General features: G+C 41.9%; 1 protein-coding gene across 3 annotated transcripts in view; it reads right to left on the bottom strand.

Annotated features, from left to right (window-relative positions):
- Nucleotides 1-25,642, bottom strand: part of atrnl1a (attractin-like 1a) — a 445,178-nt gene that overhangs the window by 334,675 nt on the left and 84,861 nt on the right. For all 3 annotated transcript variants that reach the window (XM_033643351.2, XM_078160934.1, XM_033643359.2), the window contains exons 10-12: nucleotides 22,442-22,596; nucleotides 5,652-5,736; nucleotides 4,316-4,527 (exon numbers count right to left, since the gene is read on the bottom strand). In XM_033643351.2, the coding sequence (XP_033499242.2) occupies nucleotides 4,316-4,527; nucleotides 5,652-5,736; nucleotides 22,442-22,596 (452 nt within the window). The remainder of the gene's footprint in view (nucleotides 1-4,315; nucleotides 4,528-5,651; nucleotides 5,737-22,441; nucleotides 22,597-25,642) is intronic.

The raw sequence follows: 25,642 nt of genomic DNA, 5'->3' as shown, positions 1-25,642 counted from the left end.
CAGAGGCTGAGGAATGAACCACAGAAAGATTATTAAAGGGAGAAATGCTAATTGAGTGCATGGAGCAGGCGCATGAGGAATTTAACCTGTCAATGTAATCACACGTTATTTTAATTCTGCATATCAGAGAAATATATAATGTGTGATTACTCTAGGCTGTCTCCACTTAACGCTCCTCAGTTTGCAGCTGTCACAGTAAAGTGTCTAATCTTTAATTCTACCTTTCAGGTGAGGTGAGTTCTCACTTCTTGCTGTATTAGAAGAGATTTATGCATCTGCTGGGAATAAATTATCTGATTAGAAGTGCGCCGATCAATCGCCACTAATCATAATCGGCATAAACGTTTTTAATGTTCTAACAATTGTTGAGCACAGGAGAAAAAAGTCTCAGTCAGTTTGCATCAGTCAGAAAAGGCACTGGAATGTCCATCTGGTATGATTCTCAAAATATCTGGTGTATGTCAGGAAGTTGCACTACACACTCATGTGGCCATGTGGCCATGTGCAAGCCAGTAATGTCTTCATGAAGTGTAAACGAGCATGTAATCACAATGTTTAGATGTGATTAAAATATATTTTGGCAGTTATGTAATTATGCAGCTTTATTCCAGTCTGCTCATTCATACATGCTGTGCTGTCGTTTGTAGAATAAATATGCATGTGAGATTACAGCAGAGGCTGAACACTGATCTGGGACGTGTGAATCAGTCAGACTTCTACCATGCCTGGTTTGTTTCTTTAGTGCCTTAAACAAAAATCTCTATTTCATGTTTTTGACAGCAATTTATCAACTATTTTTGTACAATTTATATCATATTATATTTGTATTTTTCTGCTGTTCCAGCCAGCCATTGGTTTACATTTATTTCCATAAATCATAGGGCTCTAGAAGCAGACTCTTCTGTTATTTCTAGGTACATTTTGTCACAGATTTTGTGTGTGGTGTTTAAATGACATAAAATCCAAGCTTCAGATTGGGACATAGCACTGTAGCCACCACTTTGAAAGTCACTGATGATATCAAAGGCTATAAACAATAACCTTGCATGTTTATAGACCTTACAGAAGCTTTCAGTACCACCCACCACTCATTAACACCTTGTTGTGTGCTGGCATTTGATGCAGAGCTGCAAAGTGGTTCCACAGTTATCTGACTAGCCGTACACAGATTCTTAAACATGGTCACAATGTCATGTCAGACAAAGTCACTGAGGTGAAGGGTGTCCCACAAGGATCGGTTTTGAGACCCTTGTTGTTTTAGTTTAAATTAATGACTTGACTTGACTTAATCCTCTTGGCCCCTTGGGAGCATAGGGCATCCACCATGGATCTCCACCTCACTCTCTTCTGCACGATGGCTTCTTGCCAGGAGGTCCCCGTCTTGGTCAGTTCATCAAGCGTGGACCGCCTCCAGTTGGATTTTGGTCTCCCTGGCTTCCTCTTGCCTTGAGGATTATAGTCCAGAGCTTGTCTTGCTATATTTCTCGGATCCTTCTTAAGTGTACGGCCGATCCATCCCCACTTTCTGGATTTGATTTTGTTGTGGATTTGCTCCTGATTCATGCATCTCCACAGTTCTACATTTGATATCTTGTTGGGCCACCAAATCCTCAGTATGTATCTGAGACAGTTGTTGATAAACACTTGCAGTTTATCAATGATTGATTTGGTGGTTTTCCAGGTTTCACAGCCATAGAGAAGGACAGATTTTACGTTTGTATTGAAGATTCTTAAACATGGTCACAATACCATGTCAGACAAAGTCGCTGTGGTGAAGGGTGTCCCACAAGGATCGGTTGTGAGACCATTGTTGTTTTAGTTTAAATTAATAATACCTGTGATAAGTTCCAATCTGCAAGTACCATTTGTATGCAAATGACACAGTCTGGATTCTGCAAATTTTAGAAAAAGGCTCCAGGCCTCCAGATGTATGATGCACATAGTTGACAAGATGTTAAAAAAAATGTTTTTTTCAGTATATAGGCTACACATTTATACAATTGGAAAATGTAAGAATCACTTTAGGTCTACAACAATGATCTTAATGTTATTCATTTCCATATAATTATTTGTCAAAGCCACAGAGAGCTGCTGGAGAAGGGCTAAAGAGCCGCAGGTTGCCTTCCCCTGATCTTAAGTCACGCAAATGGCTTCAGTTTAAAGTGTCTTTTATCAGCCCAGGGCCGCTGGCAAAACAAGACTGTTCTACTGCGGCCCCTGGTCCTGAACAGACTGCAGGCCAAGCTCGAACTCAAGACCCATGTCTCTTTACTTATTTTAAACTTAGAACAAAGGAAGTGATCATGAACAGTTGCAGCCACTTCGTTTAACAAACAAATTCTAGATTAAATATTGCCACCATATTAATGAACTGTATTTTGTATTGTATATTTTGACATACCTGTTGTCACTGTAGTGAACTGATGTTGTTGCTCTGTTTGTATTTGCTGCTATATGACTCTGTCTTGGCCTGACAGGTCTCATTTGCAGGAGGTTTTAATCTCAATGTGACTTCCTAGTTAAGTAAAGGTTATATAAGGTAGATAGTTTCACTCTGGATTCATTTGAAGCATCTACACTTCATTATCTTACAGTGATCCTGTGACCACTGTGATGGTAATGATATAAAATGAATGTAAAGCTTAGATGATTTGTGGCAAACAGACTTACACGTGAATAAACACTGGTGTGGTCCTTTAAAGCAGTCAATCCATTATGTCCTATATTTAAAACTGACAGTACCACCAAGAGCGTGATTGCTTTTAATTTAAACCTGCAGTGAGCCGCCTGAAGCAGAATACCTGGGAAAGCTACAGCATCTAAATCTGGCAGAGACAGATGGGGGGGAGGGGAAGGAGGGTTTGGACTGAACCTAATTATTTCAAAATGAGGTAATTGTTGCAGCACTGACCTTCTGTTCCCATAATTACGGCATGCAAACAAACTTCAGAAGCCAGACCCTTCAGAATAATTATTATTCTCATGAAAAAAGTGGTCTTTGGGGAGCAACACTTATGCTGGATTGTGCTGTACATTTCAGGGAGAAGATGTTGACATGACAGGGTAAATATGCCTGGACAAAAAAGGCAAAAAAGTCCAGTGTGTCAGATTTACAGGGATAGACTGGCAGAAATAGAATATAACATAATAAGTATGTTTTCTTTAGTGTATAATCCACTGAAAATAGGATTCATAGTGTTTTCATTTTCTTAGAATCAGTCGTTTATATCTACATAGAGAGCAGGTCCATGTCCACGGAGATCGCCATATTTCGACAGTAGCCCAGAACGGACAAACATTCACGTTTTTACTTCAGCCATCGAAGTTAGCCGCCCCTCCGCGACAAGAGCATCAGAAAACACTGATTTATTAATGTGCAACTGTTTTATTTAGTGTTTAACTGGTTTAAATCCCCAGGTCTGTATGTTTTGGTGAGGAAGAGACCTCTGCAGATAATTCAGCTCAGCTAAAAACCTCCTGAACGTCTGGATCTTAAGTCATCAGAGACAAATGTGAGCACATATATCCACCTGAGACCCTGTGTCCTCATATGACGACATCTCATTTAGGGTTTACTTGACCTGATACTTCATTTTACTATCTTAGACCTGCTGTCCTCGTTCGTGGACACTTTTTGTGCCATCTAGTGGTCGTAAGAGCACAATACGCTAACAACTGTAAAAGCAAGATGGCAGCCATCTCTGCCAAGTCAGTCCCGACACAAATGTGGACAAAGTCCAAAACTTGATCACATTTTATGGTTCAGACTTCTCTATGTATGATTAATAATGTTTGTAGTTTGATACGGCAACAAGATTGACCAGTTTTAGCAACGGTAACTAGCTAAGCTTTCAATTAGGAAGTACTCGTTTGAGGACTTTTGGACTTCATTATCGTCTCGTTTGAGGACATTGGGACTTAATTATTGTAAAAAATGTTTAGTTTTTTATACTCATCAGGTCCCACTGATCCCAAATAGCTAAGAGAAATTAAAAATTAATTTTAACGGTTTTAATCAGAGTGTCCATTTCTTTTGGAGAGGAAGAGACCCCTGCGGATGTTTTGGCTTGCTCCGATATTCTCAGCATGTTGGCCAATTCCAGTAGTTCATATAAAGCCAATATTGGCTGATACTGATGACATGCCGATATTATCGTGCATCCCTAGTAAAAACCTCCAGAGCAATGAACACTCTTAGGAATCCTCACCACTATCTCACCTATCCTCTCTGCTAGATGCCACAAAATCCACCTAAATCTTACACACTGTTCTTTTAGAGAATCAGCTGTGCAGACAGGACCTCAGTGTAACTTACCAGGTCGTGCAGGGCAAAAAGGAGCAGGAAAAATGTTCTCGGCTGCTTTCGGCTCCCAGGGGACACATCCATTTTTGATCCAATGGCAGCGAACGCCTGGTCCAGCAGCAGCACAGGAAGCTGGGGTAGAAAAGGCCTGGCAGGACGGAGGGGTGTAGGCCAACACGTCGTTCAGAAGGAGGCCCGAGAAACCTCCAAAGATGTACATGGAGCTGCAGGAGAGATGGAGAGAATTACAAGGAATCACAACAGACACCTGTACTGTAGCTATGGACGGAAGCAACAAAGCAAAAGATACAACGAGTCTTCAAGAGACAAGGAATGACTGCAGTGATGAAGACAGATGAGGAGGTGTTGAGATCTTTTCAAAGACAGAGCTGAACTTTATGAATGAATCGAGAATCGTTGGTCTCAACTGGGCTTTACTCTTTGATTCGAAGGATCCGACGTTCATCAAAGGTGCTTATCAAAAAATGTAATTATCCAAGAAACCTTGGTGATGTCAGATCATCTGCAGTCAAAAAAACAACTGCAGCAAACAGTCAAAAACAGTCTCACAGAAGTTCTAGGCCGACAATCCAGCGATTCAAAACCCACATTACAATTCTTGTAGAAACCACAGCACCAGTATAGAAGAATATTATTGACCAACTTTTCTGTGTGAATGAAGCCAGCAAAATACAGTGAAACACTCAAATATGGGAGAGGTAGAAATAGAGCCCTCGACACGAGAAAGAAATATATAGAGCATATATGCACTGTATCCATACATAGAAGGTATAAAGAAAGTTACTGAGAAAGTAAAGTGAGAGAAACATCCCCGTACAGACAGGAGGTGATGTGGCAGAGACGCAGCCCAAGTTTCTACACTGAGAGCTTCAGAGACATCAGCAGAGGAAGAAGTGACAAGAGAAGTGTAAACTGAAACTAAATATAACATTGGGATGAAGAGATCAATCCATAAACAATCGACACAACAAAACCGCAACCTGAAAGGGAAAAGCAGGGAGGAACATCAACCGAGACTCTCAGTGCTTCCAAAACTTAGAGGACACAGCGGGAAGACATCAAGGAAATGTAAAAATATGCAGGAATAATGCACAGTGAATTGTTTTATTTGCATATATATAATTGAGTAGTTTAGTGGATTATGTAGCAGATTTACACAGATTTAAACATCAGCGATGGCAGGTACACTCTGCTGAAGTGTTCTTATGCAAAGCAATAAATCTCCGGCAAATTCAGACATGTAGTGTACCAGATATTTTACAGAGATGAGTGATGATTAAAAAAGGAACTTGCAGATGGAGTTTGGGAGAATAAGGATGGCGCTCACCCATTGCTAACTATGGCAGAATGTCCAAAGCGGTTGGTGTCCCGGTGCAGGCCTGGTCTGGGGAGGACGGTCCACTCGTCACATGCTGGAGAGAAGCACACACACAGACACAAGTGGCTTAAATACAATATATTCACGTCAGTGTGACTGAAATGAGAAACTGCAAAAGGTCAAGTCAAGAAGAAACAACCAGACAGAGGACTGTGCGCAGCGTCTCTGACCACTGCAAGATGCTTTTATTGAACACCTATTTATTCTGTAAGCAGTAATGCAAAAAGTATACCAGGACTCATTATCCATCTTTTAACCCGTCCAGGTCCTTCATCCATTCCAAAGGATATAACTTTTTTTTTTTTAGGATGTCTAGATATTTGATAACATCTGACTCCACCTCATGGACGTATGAAGAGACCTGGATACAGCATCAGCAGCAGGGCGCTGTTCACTCCTATGACAGTTGCTCAGTGGTGCTTGAAGCCAAAATCATTCTACGTCCACGGTAGAAAATTACCCGGATGACTAGCGCCACTTCAGAACAGGGACACAAGAGACTTACTGAGTTCAGCTGAGCAGCCATCTTCTGCCGGCAAAGCAACTGACTTCTGGCTAAGCGCTCTGCTAACTTGAATGAGGTTTAATCTTGCAGGTCTTTTAGACTTTCCAAATGTTATCGGACTTTATGGTTTATACTTTGATAGTGGAACTAGTGATTTCTGGGGGATAGTGACACTGAGAAGAACTTTTGTACTTATTTACAGACATCTCTTTCCCAATGTAGGTCTAGGTCTATGGTCTAAGTCTTTTTTTTGATCCCAATGGCATCGCATGACAGACCCCAGAAATGCAGTACCACTGTTTGGCTACTACGAAAACTAGCTTCAAAGCCTACCACACTACCTGCTCAACCTAAATGCACAGATTTATTTGATGGGATGTCTATGAGCCAATCAAAGTGTTCCACATCATTTTAAGTGGACTGCAGTAAAGCCACGCCCCCTTTTTCAACAAGCGTGGTTGACTGTGAGGCCAGGAAGAAAAGCATGGTACATTTTGATCTATTGAATATATTGTTAGAGTGCAAAATCTGTGTTTCACCTGTGTTTAAAGTACACACGAGATGTTATATTACTTATACATGTCGAAAAAATCACATAAAGATCTATAACTTTTACTCAGGATTTTTTCAAAGGTTTTTTTTTAAATATCTGTCTATTGAAATGAATGGGGGATCTGAAAGTCAACTGAAAATAAATAGAGATATACAGTTTAAACACGGAAATACAGTACTGATTTGATTCTCTAATGATACAATCAGCTTTTAATACATCTTATTTTATTTATGTCGACAGAGTATTCATCTCAGGTTGTTTTAAACGCACTGTTTTCTTGAGATACTTCATAAATTAAGGATATTTTAAGTAGTGATGACAAATACAATAGGAAATATATATGCTGTGTGTTGCAAAGCATCACTTTATTCACTGATATGAGTTCAATTTTCATGTAAAATAATAAACTTGTGGGGTTTTTTTGTTGAAAAAAAAAAATCAGTTGAGACCATTTCTTGTCGTTCTTTACCACTAGGTGGTGTCTACGTTAAGATTCTTCATCCATTGGAATGGACAGAAAAAATAACACAATAAAGTATTCTTTTACTTTTTGCTACTGATTCATGAGTGCATTAAGAGTAGAAATCCACCATTACAATATGTTTTTGTGTGTGTTTGTTTGGAACATAATTGGGTTCTAAACTGGTGGAATATACGGTTAGTTTAGAAAATAAAATACAGTATTTCTAATGCTGATTTAAGTTTTGATAAGAAGTATATTTGCTGTGTGCTGGCATTGAATTCTAACACTCTATCGTTTTAAATATTGTAAAATTCCCTAGAATTGGAAAAAAATGGTCTTGGCCTAAACGATGCTATTTGATATTATTTTGTCTCATTTTGGCGCAGTTGTACGTCTCATATTGAGTGACACATCATTTCTAAATCTCTCTTATATTTTTGGAATAAGGAGCAGATATGTTGTTGCTTGTGAGGAGAAAGAACTGAGCAGGGTGACCCACAATTCAACCCCCTCCTTTCATTTCATCACGAGGAATAAGAACTCATTATGCTAACCTTTTCACATTAAATTACGGTGCTACAGAGAAGATAGGGACAATAATCTGGGAGATGACTTCATAAAACACTTCACACCACCAAATATCATCATAAAGTTCTCCTCTCTCTGTCTGGTTATCATTGAAGCTATCAGTTCTGTGTATTTTACTATTTGGGTTTTACAACTCTCTGATGTTTTAATGACCCCGACGTGCTCCCATTATATTCATATGGAAATGACTGTGAGTGTGTGTGAGTCTGCGGTGAGTTAGTGTAAATGTGCCATTTAGCCAGATGAGCCTTCCCCGAATGTAAACGCAGCGCCGGTAGAGTCGGGGACTCGGGGACGCCAGGTTGCTAACGACCTCGTTAAGCGGTGTGCTAATTGGGAGCGCTTGTTTAAGAGCGAGGGATGCGGCAGAGGACACGGTGAGAGGATGGGAAGAGGTGGGGGGGTCGTTCTAATCAGCACCAAGAGCAATGAGCTCATCACCAGCAGGGGTTAAAGGTCAGTCATATTAACATACCAACTAGGGTGACGCTGATACAATCAAGCGGAGCTGAGACCTGAGCGTGCGTTCCTTCTATAATGACATGTTTATTCTTTGTTGGAATAGTTTTATATTTTGAAACTTAGTTCACCTCGTCACACGTTCACATTTGGTCATGGACTTTCCACGTCCACATACAACGTCCGAGGTACCCTGGGTGTGTTGGCTGTTGACGTTCTGGGACGCCGTGTCAACTTCACCCTGTTACATGCATTGTCTGTTTTCAAAATACACTTCTGTTTTCACAGGAAATGTACAGTTTGCACACAGTCTCTTTCAAAATAAAAGCACTACGTCGATACAACACCACAAATTGATACCTTTTTTCCTTCAACAACAAACTACTACTCAGATATCTTCTGCCTTAACTTCCATTGTTGTCCTGCCATGCTTCCCCCCGACGCCACTGGATGCTGTTAAACAATAACCGGCCGCTGATCATGCCCATGCCAAAGGACGGCTTTTTCATTGGTGTCTGATACCAAAGTTACTGAACACCTGCTGGCTGTCGATGATTTTGGAGTGAGACGTCACACAGGGTCCACACTCTACCTAACTCTATGGGTAATACCCTCCTATGATCACAAGCACGGATTACCCACTGATATTTGCATAAATGTAACTGGCACGTCAGGACTTGCCTACCTGAATACATGCAGACCCAACAGTATTAGGAGTGGGCGATTTGGTTTCCCCCTGTTTGAGTCCTTATGTCCATCTCAGCTAACAGGCTGTTGGCTGAACTGTAGCGTCATATTTAGTTGTTACTAAACTTTCCATATCACTCTCTTTTAAAGAAACTGCCTTGATTCTTGGTGTCATAGATCAAACAAGGTGCTGGAAACATTCCTCAGAGATTTTGGTCCATATTGACATGATGACATCACACAGTTGCTGCAGATTCGTCGGCTGCACATCCATGATGAGAATCTCCCGTTCCAGCACATCCCAAAGGTGCTCTATTGGACTGAGATCTGGTGACTGTGGAGGCCATTGGAGTACAGTGAACTCATTGTCATGTTTGAGATGATGTGAGCTTTGTGACATGGTGCGTTATCCTGCTGGAAGTAGCCATCAGAAGATGGGTACACTGTGGTCATAAAGGGATGGACACGCTCAGCAACAATACTCAGGTAGGCTGTGGTGTTTAAACCATGCTCAGTTGGTACTAAGAAAATCTCCCCCACACCATTACACCACCAGCAGCAGCCTGAAGCGTTGATACAAGGCAGGATGGATCCATGCTTCCATCTGAATGTGGTTTTTCCAATCTTCTATTGTCCAGTTTTGGTGAGAAAACCCGTGTGAATTGTAGCCTCAGTTTCCTGTTGTTAGCTGACAGGAGTGGCACCTGGTGTGGTCTTCTGCTGCTGTAGCCCATCTGCTTCAAGGTTGGACAAGGTGTTGTTGCTTCAGAGATGCTCTTCTGCACACCTTGGTTGGAACCAGTGCTTATTTGACTTCCTGTTGCCTTTCTATCATCTTGAACCAGTCTGGCCATTCTCCTCTGACCTCTGGCATCAACAAGGCATTTTGGCTCACTGGATATTTTCTCTTTTTGGGACCATCCTCTGTAAACCCTAGAGATGGTTGTGCTGAAAATCCTCAGCAGTTTCTGAAATACTCCAACAACCATGCCACATTCAAAGTCACTTAAATCACCTTCCTTCCCCATTCTGATGCTCTGTTTGAACTTCAGCAGCTCGTCTTCACCATGTCTACATGACTAAATATATCAAGTTGCTGCCACAAAACTGGCTGAATGGCTATTAGCAAAAACAAGCAGTCTAACACATGTACGTAATAAAGTGGCTGGTGAGTGTAAGTCCAATGCCAATGATCAGCGCCAACTGAGGAAGCTTAATTCGATTTTTGAAGGTTGACATTTCTAGCACACACCAGAGCGTGCTGCCTGAGAGACATGACTCAGGGAGCAAAACTCTCTATGCTTAAAAGTCAGAAGTAAATCTTTTAGTTTTTCATTCATAGAACAAAATGTTCTGAACACAACCTGGCATCAGAAGCTGAGCGCTATAACAGTAACAAATGTTAGATGGTAGAAAAAGGTTGTAAAGTTGATAGGTAAGAGGCTAAAGCTCCTGTCGAACAATATGCGAGACAGCTGCTGCGGTTATTAACATTTGACATTTTGGAGTCAGTCTGGAGATTTAAATCTGTGATACCCTTGTGGAATCTATTTCTACATCTTGCATTAACACTGCTGTTTTGTCAGCTCTACTTTCATTCAACCTGCGAGGCCCTGTATCAAAGTCTCACCTCTGCTTAGGTGTGCTGCAGTGTGACAATTAAATTCCATCTGAAGCACGTGGTGTGTGAAATATGTTTCACTTCCGGCACTTGACACATGTTAAAATGAGTTTCAATAGAGCTGGGAAGTCAAAGAACTGTGGCCTGTTCCTTGAAAACAGTCCCAGTTGTCTTATCTGTGGAGGTAAGGCAGCTCACTGTTAATCCTCTATAGAGTTTGATTTTTATTATTTTCACAGTAAACAAACTAACACATTGTTAAAGGTCCAGTGTGTAAGATTTAGGGGCATTAAGTGGCAGATATCGAGGAGGATTGTGGCTTGTAATCAGTGTTCATTGTTCAGGAGGTTTTCACCAGGAGCTGAATTATCTACAGAGGTGTCTTCCTCACTAAGACAAATGGACCACGCATTTAAACCATAGAAATCACTGAATAAAGCAGTTTCACATTGTGAATTCTGTGTTTCTCCAATATTCTTGTCATTAAAGCGCAGCTAATTTTGTGGCCGAAGGGAAAACACAGGTGGCCCTATCCAATGCCAGTGTTTGGTTTGTCCATTCTGGGCTACTGTAGGAACATGGCAATGCAACTTAGCAATCACCATAGATGAGGACCTTCTCTGTGTGTACATATAAACGACTCATTCGAAGGTAACAGTATCTTACACTAAAGAAAACATACTTATTGATATACTTATTGTATATTTCATTTCTTCCAGTAATGAAGGTGTTTTCCTTCTTTAATCTAATCTGAAGAGGTTTTTCTGGTTAAATAAGGGTTAAATTCATATTAACATATACAGGTATACAGGTAGATAGATTGATAGATTATCCCTGGGCACTGCACTCATATTGTTGAGTTCTGTTGCACTCATTCTCGGAACCCATTGGCTATACTCGGCGTCTGACTTCGCAGACGGCGATACAGCCTCAGGGGGCAGACCCCTGATTTTCTGGTATTCCGGTTTGATTTGAGCGGAGGAGGCGAATTTCCGTTTCCGATTTCCGTTTATATATAAGTAAATATGCTGAACCATTGCGATGGATTCAGAGTTTGCAGTGATGCCAATTATGTTCCGCCTCGTTAGTTCACCGCACGGACCGTTTAACCTGGCAACAACTGCAACTGGCTCAAATGTGACTGGTCAATATCACGCGGACTACAAACAGCCTACAACCGGAAACCTTCTTCTTCTTCCGGAGGCAAGATCTCCGGGGTTTGCCTACAGACTCTACATTCACTAAATGTAGAGTCTGTATATAGAGACTATGCTGCACTAGACTTCTGCTCAGTGGCAAAACTAAGTGCCGACACTGGGAATAGTGATGGGCAGAAAGTAAAGGTGTGGAGCATAGACTGTATACAATAATGGATGTAGCTACCCTGACCTCACCCACTGGTTTGTGGACTCTGTTTTGAGCCTCAAGTTCAGCATTTTGGCCATCGCCATCTTGGTTTTTCAAAGCCAGAAGTGACCAAATTTGGACTACAGACTGTTTGTAAAATGCCCCGTTGCGGTTATTCTGTAACAGCAACTGGCAGGTGGAAACACTGTGGGACAACAACTAAAGTTAGGGCAGCAGGAGTCCAAGTAGGGCAGGTGGTAAGGGTGGTGGATGGGTCCAACAACCACCTACTTTCATCCAGGAGGCCGGTGTCTGCATCCCGTAAGATTGTAAAGCCAAACCCTGTTCTTTTGTCCTAAACCTAGCCACATGCGTGTGTTGGCTAAACATAACATCCCTCAAAATTTATTTGAAAACTGGATGCACTCTCATGTGTATCCTCTGTTGTTTCAGTGCATTTACAGATGGTTTGACCTCAAGAGAGTTTAGTGACAGTGTCAGTGTTCAGCTTCTGATTTGTTCATGTGGATCGAAAGCTTTGTTGAAAGTTTGAAAAGCCCCCCACGCCTGACCTCACACCTCCACCCACAGCTATAAAACTTTTACATCTTAACAAAAAAAAAAAAAAAAAAAAAAAAAAAAGGATAACAGTGTCACTGACTTTTGATCTCATCTCCTGGCCGCACTGGGCACACACATCCTAACAACCACCCTGAGATTAAAGCTGCCAAATTGTCCAAAGAACTGCAGGCTCGACAGATACTTATCAGCCACAACACACACACACATACACATATACAGGGACACACACATCAACGCAGATTTTAATTTCCTCTCAGGATATGAGAAAATCTGTGTTAATAATGCATGGTGGGACAGAGACAGAAATCATGAGACCAGATCGAAGCAGGCAGGCGGGCTGGGCTGATTGACAGTTTGATCTGATCTGCACTAATGGAGGACTTGATGGAGAAGGGTGGGCGGAGGAAGAGGAGGAGGAGGAGGAGGAGGAGGAGGAGGAGGAGGAGATTTGAGCGGCAGCCACTGTTTGCTCCACCAATATATCACAGCTCCCAACATCTTCCAAACAAGCTCCCAGCTTGCCCTGGGCTTTTTAGTGGGCTGTGCCGTGTGTGTGTGTGTGTGTGTGTGTGTGTCAGGTGTGTATGTTTGCGTGCAGCAGACAGTGTGTGGGTGTGTGCCTGTGGTGTGTCAAGTTGGAGAGGACTGCGTTTTTAATCAGAGTTCATTTTCCCCCCAAATCTAATTAGAAGTGTGAGGGTGGCAGGGTTGAGGGGAGGATAGGGGAGTGGGGGAGGAGGAGGGAGAGCTGGAGGGTGAGAGGGAGAATTAAATCCAAATGAAAAGTGTCTTCCGTGTCGACCTGAATCTAATGTGTGGCAGCAGAAGAGCAGGAGAAGCTAATAACGCTGCGTCGCCCCTCCAAGGTTAGCGCGCCAAAACAAAAACAAATTAGTGCTCGAAACCTCTCCGCTCGCTGTGAGCGCGGAGGCAGGGAGAAACAGAGGAGCAAATAAAGACCAAACAAGGGATGGAGGGAAGTGACTTCTACAGGTGGAACTAATTAATTATCTCCTGGAGAGATGGGAGAGGAGAGGAGAGGAGAGGAGAGGAGAGGAGAGGAGAGGAGATGAAGTCTTTACATTCTACAAGCAAGTTGTTGTTATTTAGAGGAACATGAAATTACGCTTTATTTCAGGGGGACCTTCATTTCTTTTAAATTTTCTACAATAATAATTCTCTTGAAAGCAACTGCACTTCTTGGAAATGGCTAGAGGAGATGTATACAATTGGTACTGCAGGTATGTACCTGTAATTAATATTTTTAATTAGATTATTTTTAAGAACTTAAGAAGGGATATGTGCACTTCAACTTCAAAAAAGTTTCCACTTTGAACACTACATATAAGTTTAAATTCAACATTTGTGAAGTGAAAATATCAGGGTTATTCAAAGTGTTGCAGTTAATTCCCATGTGGACATTAGCAGCTGCTCATAAACTGCAACAGGAACAGTCGCCTGTGTCTACACTGGTGCTTACTGTGATGTCATTTCTTGGAGTATGTACACATGCTTCATATCCCTAAAATCAGTACGGACACACTTTTCCATCAGATTTTACAAAAAAAAACATACTGATCCCAAAGCTTTCTAAATGTAGAAACATAAAGAAAATATTTCCTATCACCTGATAAGTTATATCAGCTATGTTCATCATTTAGTTTTTGAGATTTGCTCATATTTATGAGCAGAGTACAAAGGCGTTGTGATGGATTCATCATGCAGTGAAGTCATACCGAGTGTACAATGTGATGACACAGAAGACAGACACTTAAGCTTTCTGCTGCAAAGGGAAAATTCCGGGATAATAGCAGCAAAATACTGTGTTTGCACTGCACATAAGGTAAAGCAACATATAGTTAAAACATGATGACAGGGAAGACAAAGCTTTAGCTATCTGATGCTATAAGAATGAATACTCTAGCTATCATGGATCTTATTTCAGATCTATTTAAACAGAACCATGCAAACATTTTTGTAATTTAATACTGAAATATGTTAAATGGCTGTAGAGCAAACTGCACACGTGAAGAATTCCTCATTTTCCATTATAATTATTATCATATTGCATAACTCTTTCCACAGTAAGTTACAAACTACTGTTTTTGGGATACTGGAATTTCTAACTTGGATACAATACCTCAAAAAATATGCTAATATAGATATTCCATACTATTTTTGATAGCAACTGTAATCAAGGAGATTAAATAATTTTTCTTAACAAGGCTAAAATATGACCATAACGACATATCCAGAAGTGATATGTATTGACACGACTATTCCCATTAGGATCCATTATTATATATGTAAAATACTGCAAATGATTAGAAATTATCTGTAAGATAAAGCATTACCTTTTTTTTTTTTTCTCAAATTTGTCGTTGGGTTCTGAATCATGTAATTATTGTCTTAACTGGCCCTTTTTAAGTGAAAGCAGCAGAAAGTAAAGAGTTAACTGTCAGAAAGCAAAATATAACAACAGTTTGACAATGGATAAAGTTGACAAATGTTACTTGATCTATGATCATTTCCTTGGTCTTTGAGGTGTTCAGGAGGAGACAGTTCTTGTGACTCCAGTCACTGAAGGCTTTTATCAGGTCCCTGTATTCAGACTCCTGCCCATTCCTGATACACGCCACAATAGCAGTGTCGTCCGAGTATTTCTGGATGCAGCAGGACTCAGAGTTGTATTTGAAGTCCGCCGTGTACAGTGTGAACAGGAATGGAGCCAGGACAGTCCCTTGTGGAGCCCCCTTGCTGCTCATTAATGTCCCAGAAACACAGTTCCCCAACCTGACATACTGTGGCCTTCCTGTCAGGTAATCTGTGACCCAGGAGATAAAGGAAGGATCCACTGCCATCTCTGTGAGCTTGTCTTTGAGTATGTTTAGGCCAACTTTGAGGAAACTCTCAAAGCAAAAGCAAAACCTCAAGGTGTTCTTGAGATATCACATTCACCAGAATGAGAATGCAAGGTCACACTGACCTTGACCATTTACAACCAAATTCTAATCAGTTTATTTTTGACTCCAAGTGAATGTATGTGCCAAATTTTGAAAACACTCCCTCAATGCATTGTTGAGATGCATTGTTGAGATTCTTGTTCACAAGAATGAGAGGGATGCAAGGTCACACTAACCTTGACCTTTGACTTTTTACCAGTAAATTCCAATAAGTTCAGTCTTGAGTCCTAGTGGAAGTCTATGCCAAATGTGAGGCAACTCCCTCAAGGCTTTCTTAAGATGTTGTGTTCATGAAAATGCAAAATGCAAGGTCACAGTGACCTTGACCTTGAAAATCTAATCAGTTCATTGTTAAATCCAAGTGGATGTTTGTGGATATTTTGTGCTCTTATGTGATGGACGGGGTCACAGTGACCTTGACCTTAGACCAAAAAAATTCTAATCAGATATGGTATTCACCAGAATGAGAATGCAAGGTCACACTGACCTTGACCATTTACAACTGAATTCAAATCAGTTCATTGTGTCCAAGTCAATGTCCGACTTTGGAAAAACTGGCATTGTTGAGATGTCTTGCTCACAAAAATGAGACGGATGCAAGGTCACATTGATCTTGACCTTTGACCTATGATCATCAAAACATAATTAGTACATAGTGGAGTCGAAGTCTACATTTATGCCAAATGTAAAAAAATTCCCCCGAAGAGATCTCTAGATATCACGTTCAGAACCAGAAAAGCACTTGGAGAGCGCCGACCTCCGCCAAGCAGCAGCAGAACTTTTTGAGTTATTCTGCAGACAAACAGACAAACACCGGCGAAAACATAACCTCCTTGGACGGACGGACGTGCAGACAACCCAAAAACGTAATGCCCCTGGTCACAGCTATCACTGTTACAAAGGCATAAAACTGTATTTTGTACTGACAAAGGTTAATTTCTATATGTATCAGAGCCAGAATTAGGAACTCGTACACAAAACTAATACAATACAAATCATTTTTCAGACATGCAGAGCACCGTTTATTGCGTAGTGTTTATAACAAACATTTCTCACTGTAGCAGCCTCTTTTCTCCGACTCATGCTACCTCTCTTCATCTTCCTTCCCTTTGTTTTCCTCTCCTAACCATCACCCCCCTCCCTCCTTCCCTCCCCTCCTGCGTCCCTGCGGTGAGGCAGAGAGGTGGCTAGTGGACAATAAAGTTGTGCAGATCTGCAGATATGAACGATAATGAATAAATGATGATATTTATAAAGACAGGGGTGTATTTGCGCGGAGTTGAGGGACATGTAAATACACACATTCACTGTGATTGTTGATGGGGCCAGAAGAAAAAGTAGCACTGAACACGACATTGTTTCCAACTTCTCTCAGACAGACACACTCTGTAAACAAATGCTTATTGTTTATTACCTTTGATTTCTCCTTTTATTCACAGGCTTATTACCTGCTTTATCCTGGCACACCTTTATTGTTATGAGGTAATTCTCTTCCACCGTCATCAGTGCTTCTTTCTCTCTCCCTAAATCCCTCCTTCATTTACTGTTTATTTCTCTCCCGCTCTGTGTATATCCCTCTCTCCTTCCTCAATGTTCTGCTCTCTTATTTCTTGTTATTGCCTCCTCGCATTTACTACTTTATCTCACCAATATCCTCCCTGGCATTTTCCCCCTTATTATATAATTTACAGCAGACAGCGACGAGGAATATAAAAGGAAGAGGGGGAGGGCAGACGGATTTGGACCGACCGTGGGCTGAATGCTGCCAGAAATACAGAAGCTTGATCGTGCTTTAAAAAAAAGTCTTGCACTTTTTTTGGCCAAATGTGGCAAATTAAGGCCCAGTTTTTGCAGCTTTTAACCACATACAAAGGGCGTCTCCAGCAGATAAAGTTCTTCCCTCTCACAGAAGTGCCAAAAACTGCAGTTCCTTGAATCGCCATTGAATGCTCTAAAAACGTGTCAATCCCCGTATGTTAAAATGCCCAACTTTACAGCAGAAAGAAATAATAAATTAAAGTATCTGAGAGAAGACCTGAAAGTATTCATGGAATTATTTCAAGTGCAACTCAGTTTTATGCAGTGTATGTTGTAGAGGGCCCTGCTCCATCACTTTTTGAGCAAAGGGACCCTTGGCCGAGAAAAACATTGAAGACCCCCGCACTAGTGGAAATTAGCATTAATTCAATTAAATTTTATCTGTACAGCCCAATTTCACAAATCACAATCCCTCTGTCCTTTGGACCCTCACAGCAGATAAGGACAAACTCCCCAAAAAAACTTTAACTGGGAAAAGGGAGGGATCCCTCTTCCAGGACGGACAGACGTGCAATCAGGGGCGATTGCTCTGAGACAACAAGGGAGGCTGAACTTCCCCTTAAATTTCATAGAGGAAATGGTCAAATCTGCACTATTGAATTTACATTAAAATAAGAATTTACATTGCATTAAACGTGCGCTAGGATGCGTTTAACATCATGACTATGATGTTCAAACTTCAGCTGTTTATCACCAGTTTTCAAACGTGACCTCCCTGTCATACATTCTCATGTCAGCATGGTGGACGCGGAGCCTCCAAGCATTCCTATGAGACAGCGCTGAGCAGGTTTTTTTCATGCAGCAAAGTGAGACAGTCATTGGATAAATGCGACAAAATCGTCATTTCCAGGGAGGCTCAGCTTCCCTGGGACCTGATGGAGCGGTAGGAGAGGACGCTCGGTGTCTGCATGATGATTGGAGGAACTGTCTAAAAGGCTGAACCCCTTTGTGATGGACAGCGCTTTGGAAATACACACCGGCATCGTCACATTTCGAGCTCAGTCCCACGTGGATATTTGCGAGTGGAGTCTTCTGACAGAGTGCCATCCGGAGTTCCTTATTTCCATAAGCCATATAGCTCATTTTCAAACCCATCTGAAAATCTTTTAGGTGTGTGTTGCTGGCTCTATGGCATGAGTGTGGTTGATAAACGGCTTCAATTTAATGTTCCTTTTACAAGTTACTGCCTCGCTACTATATGACACATTTCATGATGCAAACTTAAAGTGAGCTTCCCCTGTTTGAAAGAACAGCAGCCGCCACTGCGGATGCAGATGTCGTGTGCGCAGAACAGATCAACATGATGAATGTACAGTAGAAATTAATTAGCATTATCACACTTAATCTTGCTGACCAAGTTCGCACCTAGCATTAGGGTTAGCTCCACCCTCATGTTTAAATACGATCACTTCTGGCTCCAAAAAATCCAAGATAGCGACAGCACATATGTCTCGAGCATAGATCATTAAGAGATCTGGATACAGCATTAGCAGCAGGGCCCTTTCATTCCTATGACGCATGGGTTAGGGTTGCGTGAAGCAAAAAAAGCTCTACTTCCAAAGTTTGAAATTACCCAGATGATTGGCGCTGCTGCTGCAACACTGGGCCTATAAAGCTAGTTGGAATCGCTTACCTTCAAGGCTGGAAATATTCCCATTACTTTGATTTTGTCAGGAGGAAAGATGCCAAGAACACTGTTGCTGCAGGTTGTTGGACTAAAACACAAAAATCACTACAAAACACATCCTAAACCTTCAGTCTGAAAAACCTTGGTTACTGCAACAGCACAACAACGTGAGGCACCAGGAAATACACCTGACCTCCAGCTTGTGGCTGGATATGTTGTCGATGATGCAGAAAAGCTACCGCTCCACCGGCTCAGTCTTGGCAGGGTGCTGCAAACATCAATGAGTCCAGATGGGTACAAAAAGACATCTACGCAGTGTCACTTTACTGATGAGCTTTGGGTCTATTCGACCTTCATCAGACAACAATGGACAGGCTGGTAAGGGTGACCAATCTCAGTCTAATCACTGGCTGTATATATACACATAAAAATAGGTAATACACCTATGTGCAACTCTGGTGGTAGAAGCTCCACCTTCTGGGAGCTGTAGTTTTTTTAATACTGGATGCCAAACTGAAAGGCATACAAATGGAAGCCATATTTGTCTTGTCATACAGTACCACAATACAATATTTGGGGTCTGTGATTTATGGTTCTCACCTGATATCCTTTCAGAAGATTTTTTTCTTCCTCCCAACATACAGATATAGAAAACAACTGTGCAACTTTACCAAAATGTTACAAGGACATGGCAGCTTCACCCACTGAGCTTTTGTTTCTCCCCGTGTTCCTCTTTGTCTTCACTCAAACAGCACCTTCCTCCATGCATACACATCCATCTCTCATTTTCCCTCCCTCTGTCTCCATTCTTGTTAATCTCTGTGCTCCCTGTTGTTTCTCTCCTGTGAAGAGTTGGTGTAATCCCTCTTTTCCTCTCCCAAAGCTCCCTTCATTCTTCCATTCCTCCCTCCCTGTCGAGGGGCGGAAACATCCTCATGCCATCTGGTCTATGGTGCGACTGGGTGGCCTGTAATGGGATCCTTAATCATCCATACTCTCTACCTATACAGTACAGTAGCGTCTGTATCTGAACACACTCCTGTTTTTCCCTCACAGACTCTTCTGTTTTTCAGATGATTAGTTTGTTGCTATCTTTTGGCTCTGATACGAAGCTCTTCTCTTCCTCTGACTCTCTTCATACAGTATGCACCGTTACGGGCATTTCGTCAAATGCTGCTGCTGCAACATTCTGATTCACACCAGAGAATCAGTGGTAACAACAAACCATTTGTGTGTCTCTGTGTGTAAGACAGCAAAGTGAATGACTAATGAGAGCAAATGAAATCAAATTTCTCCGAGGGTCATCATGAGTAAAAGACTGGCTTAGTAGGATGTGTTTGTCTGTGATGACCCTCAATTATCATAACACCCAAACACAGAGTGGTCAGTATGATGAATATATTAGATAATGCAATGACTGAGAACACAAAAACAACAAAATTATGTATCACATATAAGGTATATCTGTGAGTAAATATGCTCTTAGGATGTCACTCCACTGCACATTTTCTTGGAAATGTTTTGAAATCTTCATTCATTTAGAAATTTGATTGAGATGACACCAACAGTATGGGGCTATCAAGGTGGACTGGAGTCATGAGACCAGAGCTAGTTCTTGGGAGACAGTGTTAAAAGTTACTCCTTCCTAGTCAACAAAGCCACGTTTCCACTACTACTCCACTACCACCTTTGGAACCAGCAGTAACCCTTCAGACCTGGTACCTAGACCCTCGGTCTGTTCAGACAGTCCTCTTAAATGTGGGCGGGGTTGTTGTCACTCACTGCTCCGTCCAGCACTCGCTGTATTTCCTCATCAGCGGAGACACAGATGGAAGTCTACACCTGGTTTATCGTCCACAGAACGAGGCTGCACGCCCACATTTTCAGAACAAAATAGAACAGGCTGCAGTGAGAGGCTCTCTCCATGGGATATTTAAAAATAGCAGCTTTGTGCATTTAGTCTTTCTCAGGCAAGCTCAGGGGTTCAGTGTTGCTGTAGCCCACAGGAACGACGCTAAACAACACTTTTTTTTTTCCTCCAAGTGAGGATTAGAATATATGCAGGTCACGAAGTCCTGTCCAAGTTAATATATATTTTTAAACCCTTGAAGATCCACTCATTACTAAAAGCCTGTGTCATCTAAGAGAGGCAATTAAAAACTCAAGTAATGGTCAGAGTTGTCACAGTGAAATTTAAGGTGTGCTGATGGATTCACATCATCAACTCATGCATTGAGTAACATTACAAGTTAACATTCCACCTTAAAAGTCACCAGCGGTCAGCCCGGTGAATCAAGTTATTTTTAGTTTACAGCTTCTGCGCGAGGCAGCAGAATATCCTTTCACTTTATAGTTACAGTTTAGTAATATATGTGAGACTTGCCACAGTATGAACAGTGTTTACATGAGCCTCAAACCAGCCACAGCTCAGCCCTGAGCAGAGTGACCGTCCTCTAGTGTTTCTAGCTCCACCTTTTAGAGTTCCACCGTTAGCTTGTTTACTAAGTTACATGAATGCTACAGTCACACTGAACGTCCTGCTGAGCCCCGGTTAAACTTTAAACTTTATATGGAGGAATATTCTTATTAAATGGCCAAACCAGACTCAACTGACAACTTCTTAGTCGGGTACAGGACATGTTTTTAGTGAGTCGTTGTTGTGTTTTCAGCAGCGAAAGTACCACGGAAAGTGTTATGTAAAGCCAGAACATGATTGTTTCCTAACCTTCACCTCATGGTGTTTGTGCCTAAACCTAAACACCTGTTAATCACTGTTGCATTGTTTTTTGTTTTTTTTTTTGTTTTTGTTTTTTTTTAAAGATAATTTTTGTGGGCTTTTTGGCCTTTAATGACAGGACAGAGAGTGAAATGGGGAGACAGAGAGAGAGTGGGGACTGACATGTAGCAAAGGGCCGTGAGCCGGATTCGAAGCCATGGCCGCTGCAGCGAGGCAATGCCTCTGTACATGGGGCGCCGGCACTATCCACTACGCTACCGACGCCCCTTCGCTGTTGCATTGTTGAAAGATAAAGTTTAAATGTATCCTCTACATAACAACATGCAAATGTAATTCATCAGTGGTTTGCAGAAACGTACAATGCCAATTTTTTTCTCTGGAAATTGGATTGAGGTTTGTGTGTTTGATGAGCAGAGCTGAAAGTGAGCAGGTACGCTGGCAAGTGGCTGAGGGACAGGACTCATATCCATACTCACAGATCTGTGCATACTAAATGAGGCGAAGGTGTAGAGTTATACTGAAGCCATCTTAAGGCATAAATGTTTGTTTTTTTTTCATGACAAAAACTCTTAATGTGTAATTTTGATGAACAGACATGAATCTTTTGTTTGAGGGGTTTAGTCAGTGCCTGGAGAGGAACTTTAATAGTGACAGAGGACAAAATGCAACTAAAGAAAGGAGCCCTGGGTTAGGCCTCTAAAAGTTGGCCTAATATTTGTGACATCTGCTGCAAAACATATTGTAGTACCAGACTTGGTGTGTGTGTGATTGTTCAGGACGTGTTCTTACCGATATCGTACGCCAGGAAGTCAGCAGAGAAGCACTTGGCCCCGTTGCTTAGCGATGTGTCATTGTGAGTGTTACCCCCAAACACCAGCACTGTGCCGCTCAGGAGCACTGCAGAGTGGAGGTACCGCGCTATACCGCTCTCCCCGAGGATCAACCTGCACACATACACACATGTCAAACACACACACAGAGACAAACACACAGAGGACGGAGTGCAACTCAGCAGAGGGAGACATATTAGGAAAGTGTTAATTTGTCAGTTATGTGTGTGTGTGTGTGTGTGTGTGTGTGTGTGTGTGTGTGTCCATGGTGCCATGTTATTGATGGCGTCTGTCTGGGTGTGTGACCTGGCCTGTGGTGACTGCCCTTCACACCAACTGTTCTTTCATGGGACCAGAACACACACACACACACACACACACACACACACACACACACACACGCAAACATACAGAAACACTCATGACAGACATTGTAGGAGGTCTCAGTCTGCTGTGTGTGACCTCTTTGAGGTCAAAGGTCACATTTCGGACACCAACTGTAGAGGCTCTCTGTGGCTTCTTCAATTACTGCAGCGGCTCGACTCAGACTTTGATTTCTTTTTCTTAAAGGAACAAACAGGAAAAACGGAGCCATAAAAAGCAGTGTTCTTAGATGTATTGCGGCAAGACTATGAGGGCTATGGAATATCCCGGATATACAGATTAAGAGCACAAATGTGGGTTACACTGCAAGAGTTGTTTTAATAGTTAGTTTGGATGTTTCCACTCATTTTGACACGAGTGAAGCTGCAAACTTCAGAGCCACCTTTCAGACTCTGCAGGGGAGGGGTTAGCAGTTCATAGTCAAAAGACAGAAAAAAATACAGATGGAAGTCTCATCTTCGCAGCATGGTGTAAGGCATGTGCACTCTCAAACGCTGGTTTCGACCCTGGAAAACACTTTATCGATCTGGCTGGACTGCAGAAATCTCACAAGAGGTGTTTCTACATGTGTGTGCGGCCAGTCTGTGAGGCACACTACATGCTATCACTGTATATTAGCTCAAAAGCAACACAAACAGAGCTGTTGACAGGGTGGATTGATCTTTACGTTGCGCTGTAGCTGAACAGAACAGCTGGAATACCCACAAACGTTTGAGTCTGGGAATCTGAAAAGTCCAGCAGCTCCAGTGACATCTGACTCCGACAACAAATTCCATCTGGAAAGTGAGAGCCATGGAGAGACAGCAGGTTGTGTGTGTGTGCGTGTGTGTGTACATGTGAGCATATGCTACTGTCTACATGTGTGCGCACATGTGAATGGAGGGGAGAGTGATAGAGCCCAGCGTCCTGTTTCACCCATCCATCTGCCTGGGGTCACCTGAGGTCAGACCTCCTGTCAGATCCGTCTATTCTCACACTCCTCTCCTCTTTCTGACACAAGCACGCTGATCTCGTCTACCTAGTTCTACCTCGGCTACCAGAGTTTACAGCGCCTCTGCAGCAAAGAGCCTTTGAAAAACACTGATTTTTTTAATATGAAACTGCTTTATTCAGTGTTTTTTTCTCCTTTAAATCACCAAGTCAGTTTGTTTTGGTAAAGAGGAGATCTCTGTGGATAATTTGGCACCCAGTAAAAACCAGTTATCAGAGAAAAAGTTGAGCACACATTAACAGGCGCTGGGCTAGCGGCCCGTCTGCAACGAGCTGAACAGCGTAGAGGAAACATTAAATTGTAACTTAACACTGTTTTATTCAGTGTTCTTACCGGTTAAATCACCTGAGACATTTGTTTTGGAAAGGAAGAGACCTCTGTGGATAATTTAGCCTCCAAAAAAAACCTCCTGAACAATTAACACTGAAGGAAATCTATCCAAGAGAAGTTTCAGCTGGTTGCAACTTGCAGTCCTCACCACTAGATGTCACTAATTCCCCCTGAATCTAACAGACTGCTCCTTTAAGGGTTTGTTAAAATTGCATCTTTGTTTGTCAGAGAAATAAGGTAAAGTCCTACATTCACAAATTTACTTCAGTATGCGCGCAACACCTTTAATGAAATGGCATATTTTCGACAGAAAAAAAAAACACTAGATACTTTGCTTTCATGTTGCACACATGGAGTGTGACAGTAGACAGTAGTTTTAAATCCACACCAGCTATGACCTGCATTGAGGGCCGTCACACGCTGCATCTTTAACCACCCGGAAAACTCAGACCAAAGATTGGCGACGAGACAATTTGAAACAGGCAACTTCTTGCAATGTGCTGCTCTGCAACGTTTGAAAAACCTGCCAGATCACATAAATGCAACTAGACGAGACGGTGTATCATCTCTATGCAACAACTCTTCTGATTTGCAGCTTTTCAGACTTATTTTGTGGCTGAATATAATTTGTAGCTTCTTAAAATCTGAATGAGGATAGTGATAGTGAGATACTGGCTACAGTGATAAAACAAGCATCAGATGGACTGTATTCATAATCAATACACCACAATAATATAAATAACCAGCGCCAATTCATCAGTCAATGAGAATGTGTGTGTGTGGGCGGGGCATAGGCACATACAGCCAGCAGCAGCAGTGACCCACCGTCCGACACCGGCACACCATGAGGACAGAAACAAAGTGCTCAACAGGGACAAATCACCTGCTGCAGCAAGCCAACACGCCATCTGCGGTCATCTTGACTTGACCAGCAAACTTCACTACAAGCTGATTGGCTGTTGAAACAGGTGACATGCTTTAAAACCACCCACCAGTGATCTGACAACCTGAGTTGCATGTGACACCGTCAGCCGGATTGAGTCGAGCTCAGACCGGCCAGTTGACACTGCTGCAACTTTTCTCTGCAATGTTCTAAAGCGGTTTCGTCTTGTCGTGAATCTTTGGTCTGAACTGGGCTTAAAGCATGGTTCAGTGTACAAACACACGTTACACACTCTTTCCTCTCTCACACACACAAACCAAGCAAGCAACATTTGACTAACACTAACTTTAAGTATGTTTGACATCAACTAAAATATGCGTAACATTTTCACACTACTGTAAAATCTGATATAATAAATTATAATAGATTTAGATTTCTATTAAAACTGCTTCAGAAACTGATGCCAGGTAAATAATTCGGTCACAGTTCCACATAATGATGTAAGATTGCTCATCAGTGTGAATGTGTTTGTGTGATGATATGTGTCAGCCCTGCAGAGACTGATAACCTAC

This window comes from Epinephelus lanceolatus, chromosome 17, assembly GCF_041903045.1.
Source record: "Epinephelus lanceolatus isolate andai-2023 chromosome 17, ASM4190304v1, whole genome shotgun sequence".
NCBI lineage: Eukaryota > Metazoa > Chordata > Actinopteri > Perciformes > Serranidae > Epinephelus > Epinephelus lanceolatus.
This window is presented reverse-complemented; position numbering and strand designations above follow the sequence as displayed.